This window comes from Xyrauchen texanus, chromosome 41, assembly GCF_025860055.1.
Source record: "Xyrauchen texanus isolate HMW12.3.18 chromosome 41, RBS_HiC_50CHRs, whole genome shotgun sequence".
NCBI lineage: Eukaryota > Metazoa > Chordata > Actinopteri > Cypriniformes > Catostomidae > Xyrauchen > Xyrauchen texanus.
In genome coordinates, this window is record NC_068316.1 from 34,419,292 (window position 1) to 34,425,291 (window position 6,000).

The following is a 6,000-nucleotide window of genomic DNA, read 5'->3' on the forward strand; positions in this document are numbered from 1 at the left end:
TATATATATATATATATATATATATATATATATCACACACACACACACACACACACACACACACACACACACACAGTATGGGAAAATTACCTTTTAATGCTATTTGTTGTATGAAGCAAGACCAGATGTGATAAACAAAATGTTTTGCACAGTAAGGCACAGTTTAATTTCCACAGAAGCAAATCAGATATTAACCATCATGAAAATGCAGAATGAGACATTTGCAAATACTTTTCATATGTAGTTCAAAGCGCCACTCAACGCTGGCGTTTGAGATTTAAAGTGCATTGTAATGAATATGCAACCTACGGGGGAACTAGTTATTCAATTAGTCAACCTTCCACTTAGACTTAGCAAAATGTTTAACGTTACTTGAATTGGTGATATTTTAGTGCATTTCTATCTTTATATTGTGGAAGGCTTTGTTTGTAAAATGTTAATAAAACATTATTGACAAATATTGTTTTTTATTTTAAGTGCATTTTGACAGGAAAATAAATATATAGAGTAAAAGTTCATCACATACAAAATCTGCAATTAATTGCTATTAACTATGAAAATTACGTGATTAATCACGATTAAAAAAAATGAATCAACTGACAGCACAAAAATAGATACATAGTATTATAGTTTTTCGATTTATTTCGATTTATTTTTAATTTTACATGTTAGTTAAAAAAAAGTGTTAGCTAAGACAAATACAGATTTATTTTTTGTGCATAATTTCACTTGAGACTAGCATGCATTGCGGCTGGGTAAAGATTGACCGTTCAAACTGAATTACTCAGACATTCGTGTGCAAAACGGGAGTGTTTTTTGTTGATTGCACGATCAAGTGTGTTGTATTTACATTCTCTTGTTTGGGTCTCACCATTATGCAACTTTGTAGTCCCCAGAGGGTAATACTGTAGATCTGCCATTGTTATGGATGTGTGTATATGATTCAGGCTCAGCCAATGTCCCAAATGACATCAAAAGGAAACTTGGTTGAATTCTGAAGACTGTGTGATGTTGCAATTGGTGTCAGCAATGGGAAGACCGAGATCTGACTAGGATAGTGAGACCTGTGCAGTCTCATCGAAGAGCTCCACCGCAATCTGCCACACCTAGACAAAGCTGTTCCCAGTGGGGTGAAAACACCAGAAGATGGCGGCGATGTACCTGACAGAAGGGAGGTTGCTGGAGCCAGCGCAAAGCCCTCCCAGCTCCTGGAAGAGGGGGCTCGTCCCCACGGTAGCTAGATCGCCACTCTGGAGGCACAAGCCCGGAGTCCAGGCTGCTCAGACTCCACAGAGGAAGACGCCCAGTCGGATGGAAGCAAGTATGCCGGGATCAAGCTCCTCAGGAGGCAGCGACGGTCCTCAGTGGTGAACGACGGCATGCTTGTGGCAAATACAGGCCTAGGTGGTCCTGCAAATGTCCTGGTGAAGCTGCCCGAATACAATGGGTCATGCCGCCTGAGTCATACCTCGCCCAGGTCCAGATGGCTGCCCGGCATGCAGGGTGGAGATAAAGAGGACACAACGGCCTTCTCGACTTGACAACCACAGAGGTGCCACAGTTCGAGACCCTCGAGGCGGCATTGGAGTGCCACTGCAGGGAGCATCATATGGCGGAGCAGCAATGGGACCAGTTGGCCAACCACCAGAGGAAAGAAGGGGAGAGCCTGGGTCCCTTGCGGCAGACATTCAATTCTATTTCCAGCAAGGATACCCACTGTGTGATGCGGCCACACAGGGGGAGTTGGCCCTTTATGCTTTCCTGGGAATTGCGTTCCTGGGGCTAGCGTTCCTGGGGCTAGCAAACAAGGAGGCAGAGCATGTGGAGGCCGTCTTTAGTACAGCACAGGTTAGCAGTGGGGAAACCGAGGGCATCTGCTGGGTCGACATTGTGACGCAACTAACAGAGTCACAACCCACTTCCCCAGGGCTGACAATGCAAGATGCTCGATGGGAGCCTTGCTATATTTGTGGTGAGCTAGGACATGTAACATGGAACTTGATGGCACCTCACCCCTCTCTTCCATCGAAATCAAAGGAGAGCTGCAGGAAAGAGGGTCTGCTACTCACCAGAGCAAATGTCAGAAGAGCAAAAGATATGGGAGATGGATCAGGTGGGGTCATTGAACCCTCAAACAGTCTGTGGACAGCACCTGCCATGCTAGTCAAGAAGAAAGCCTCATGCCAGTTTTGCATGGATTATTGCAGCCTCAACATGTCACAAAGGACTCGTACCTGCTACCCAAGATCGATGACACTTTGGATTATTTCACTGGGTCTAGCTGGATTAGCTCCCTGGATTTCCGCAGCACCTATTGGCAGGTGGAGTTGTCACCGGAAGCCAAGGCCAAGACTGTGTTTACCATCAGACAAGAACTAGGTCAATTCTGGGTTATGCAATGCCCCAGCCACGTTCAAGCACCTGAAGGACTTTGACAGGGTGCAGAATATTTTCAGACACAAACCTTTCATTGTGGACATAGATGCAAGCAACGAAGCCATTGAAGCCATGTTGTCCCAGGACTGGAGGACTAGGGCAAAGGTTGTCATGTACTACAGCCAGACACTCAACCTACTAACAAGCCAGGAGCTGCTTGTGGTGGTGCAAACGCTCCGACAGTACCTATATGGACAGTGATTTCTTTAGCAGACAGACCATGACTCGCTGACATGGCTCCTCAATTTTAAAGACCCACAGGGCCAGGTGGTTGGAGGCACTATTGGATTATAATTCTGAGATCCAGCATCAACCCAAACAGCAGCAAAGCAATACGCGCTGTCTCGTTGCACCTGTGAGGCTGGGGAATACCAGTACAGCTAGCGACAGGAGGAATGGAAGCGGGCAGTACAGACATTGGCGGCATTTGCCAGCCCCACCACCGGGGTGAATCAACCGACCTTTAATCACCAACAACTGCAGCAACACCAAGAAAGGGACCCCATACTGACTCAGGTACAGGCTTGGTTGAACGACGGACAATGACCAGGGTAGGAGGCAATATCACGGCTGGACCCTGAGACAAAGGCCTACCATTCACAGTGGAACACTCTAGCTCTGCGGGAAGGTATGGTTTACTGCCATTGGCATGCCAGATGTTCTGTCGGTTTGGGGTTCCCAAGGAGCTCCATTGCGATCAAGGCCGGAACTTCGAGGCAGAGGTATTACACTCACCTAAAGGATTATTAGGAACACCATACTAATACTGTGTTTGACCCCCTTTCGCCTTCAGAACTGCCTTAATTCTACGTGGCATTGATTCAACAAGGTGCTGAAAGCATTCTTTAGAAATGTTGGCCCATATTGATAGGATAGCATCTTGCAGTTGATGGAGATTTGTGGGATGCACATCCAGGGCACGAAGCTCCCGTTCCACCACATCCCAAAGATGCTCTACTGGGTTGAGACTGTGGGGGCCATGTTAGGACAGTGAACTCATTGTCATGTTCAAGAAACCAATTTGAAATGATTCGAGCTTTGTGACATGGTGCATTATCCTGCTGGAAGTAGCCATCAGAGGATGGCTACATGGTGGCCATAAAGGGATGGACATGGTCAGAAGCAATGCTCAGGAAGGCCGTGGCATTTAAACGATGCCCAATTGGCACTAAGGGGCCTAAAGTGTGCCAAGAAAACATCCCCCACACCATTACACCACCACCACCAGCCTGCACAGTGGTAACAATGATGGATCCATGTTCTCATTCTGTTTACACCAAATTCTGACTCTACCATCTGAATGTCTCAACAGAAATCGAGACACATCAGACCAAGCAACATTTTTCCAGTCTTCAACTGTCCAATTTCGGTGAGCTCTTGCAAATTGTAGCCTCTTTTTCCTATTTGTAGTGGAGATGAGTGGTACCCGGTGGGGTCTTCTGCTGTTGTAGCCCATCCGCATCAAGGTTGTGCGTGTTGTGGCTTCACAAATGCTTTGCTGCATACCTCGGTTGTAACGAGTGGTTATTTCAGTCAAAGTTGCTCTTCTATTCTCCTCTGACCTCTAGCATCAACAAGGCATTTTTGCCCACAGGACTGTTTTTCCCTTTTCACACCATTCTTTGTAAACCCTAGAAATGGTTGTGCGTGAAAATCCCAGTAACTGAGCAGATTGTGAAATACTCAGACCGGCCCGTCTGGCACCAACAACCATGCCACGCTCAAAATTGCTTAAATCACCTTTCTTTCCCATTCTGACATTCAGTTTGGAGTTCAGGAGATTGTCTTGACCAGGACCACACCCCTAAATGCACTGAAGCAACTGCCATGTGATTCGTTGATTAGATAATTGCATTAATGAGAAATTGAACAGGTGTTCCTAATAATCCTTTAGGTGAGTGTATATATATATATACACACACATATACATATATATATATATACACATATACATATATATATATATATACACATTTATATATACATATACACATATATACATATATACATACATACACATATATATATATTCTCAGCAAATATTTGTATGTGCGATTAATCGCGATTAATTAATCAGGACACCATGTAATTAATTTGATTACAATTTTTTATCGATTGACAGCCTAATATATATATATATATATATATATACATATATATATATATATATATATATATATATATATATATATATATATATACATATACATACACACACACACACACACACACACACACACACACACACACACTCATTCACTGAGCACTTTATCAGGAACACTATGGTCCTAATAACATTTCTGACATGGTCTTCTGCTGTTGTAGCCCATCCGCCTCAAGGTTTGAAATTTTGTGCATTCTGAGATTATATTTTTCTCACCACAATTGTACAGAGCGGTTATCTGAGTTACCGTAGACTTTATCAGTTCAAACCCGTCTGTCCATCCATTGACCTCTCTCATCAACAAGACATTTCCATCCACAGAACTGCCTCTCACTTGAAGTTTTGGCACCATTCTGAGTAAATTCTAGAGACTGTTGTGAGTGAAAATCCCAGGAAATCAATAGATAATTATATTTTTTACTTGAAAACGAATTATTTTATTTAGATCGTATCATGTAAAACATGTTTATAGATTACATTGTAAAAAAAAGTTGTAACCTGCAATTATTACATTGAAGATGTCTATTTCTACCCGATCTAACCCTTAAAGTTGTGTTAGTGTAACCTGTATTCAAGTTGATTCAGACGTTGATATTAAATAATATTTATTTAACAATCCAGGCACCATTGGTAATACTTTACAATAGCATTCATTAAAAACACTAACAAACATTCCTAATTTTATATAATGCTTAAATCATAAGTTAGAAAGTTAGCAATTATGTCATGAAAATGAAGAAGAAAAAAAAAAGGAAAATAAAAATAGATGAGCAGGTAAAACTCACGGAGTAGAAATCGTCTTATCAATGTACCCTTTAAATTAGCTTCAGCCATAATTAACAGATAGTCTATTCATATTTATTAAAATGCAACAAGTGGTGCATGTCTCCATTAAATGTTTTGAGATGTTTCAACTTGATTTTACTAAAATACACGATGCATCACCATAACGAAAAACATGATGAACTGATCAAACATGATGAACGGATCATGGGGGTGCTTACCATAACTACTGATTCCGGCAAATAACACAGGACAGCTGGGAAACTCTTGACTGATCGAAGGATCTTCTCCAGCAGCAGCAGCAGGCGTGCGCTCGGATTCTCGCTCCTCCTCTGTGAATAAATGAATGAGTCCGACCGCGAGAGCTCTGGAGAATGACGCAAGGTGGCGTGGTGATGCCAAAAGAGTAACGGAAGTGATGGTGACCAATCGGGGCTCACGTCTTGGCTGTTACGATGGCATGGTCATGGAATATCAGATGACAGGGTCACAGTTTGAACCAAGGCAACACTGCATACGCTTTATATATGTGTTAATCATGTAATATAATATTTTAAAAGAATGGCATGAAATGCATAAGCAAAGTTCTACTTCAAGTGCATTAGTTTGTCCGTTTT

At 42.5% G+C, this 6,000-nt stretch overlaps 1 protein-coding gene across 1 annotated transcript in view; it reads right to left on the reverse strand.

Annotated features, from left to right (window-relative positions):
* Positions 1-5,708, reverse strand: part of LOC127634679 (elongation of very long chain fatty acids protein 2-like) — a 50,832-nt gene extending 45,124 nt beyond the window's left edge. Inside the window, exon 1 of the mRNA XM_052114323.1 lies at positions 5,605-5,708. Coding sequence (XP_051970283.1) covers positions 5,605-5,607 — 3 coding nt within the window. The 5' untranslated portion in view covers positions 5,608-5,708. The remainder of the gene's footprint in view (positions 1-5,604) is intronic.
* Between the last annotated feature and the right edge of the window lie 292 nt (positions 5,709-6,000).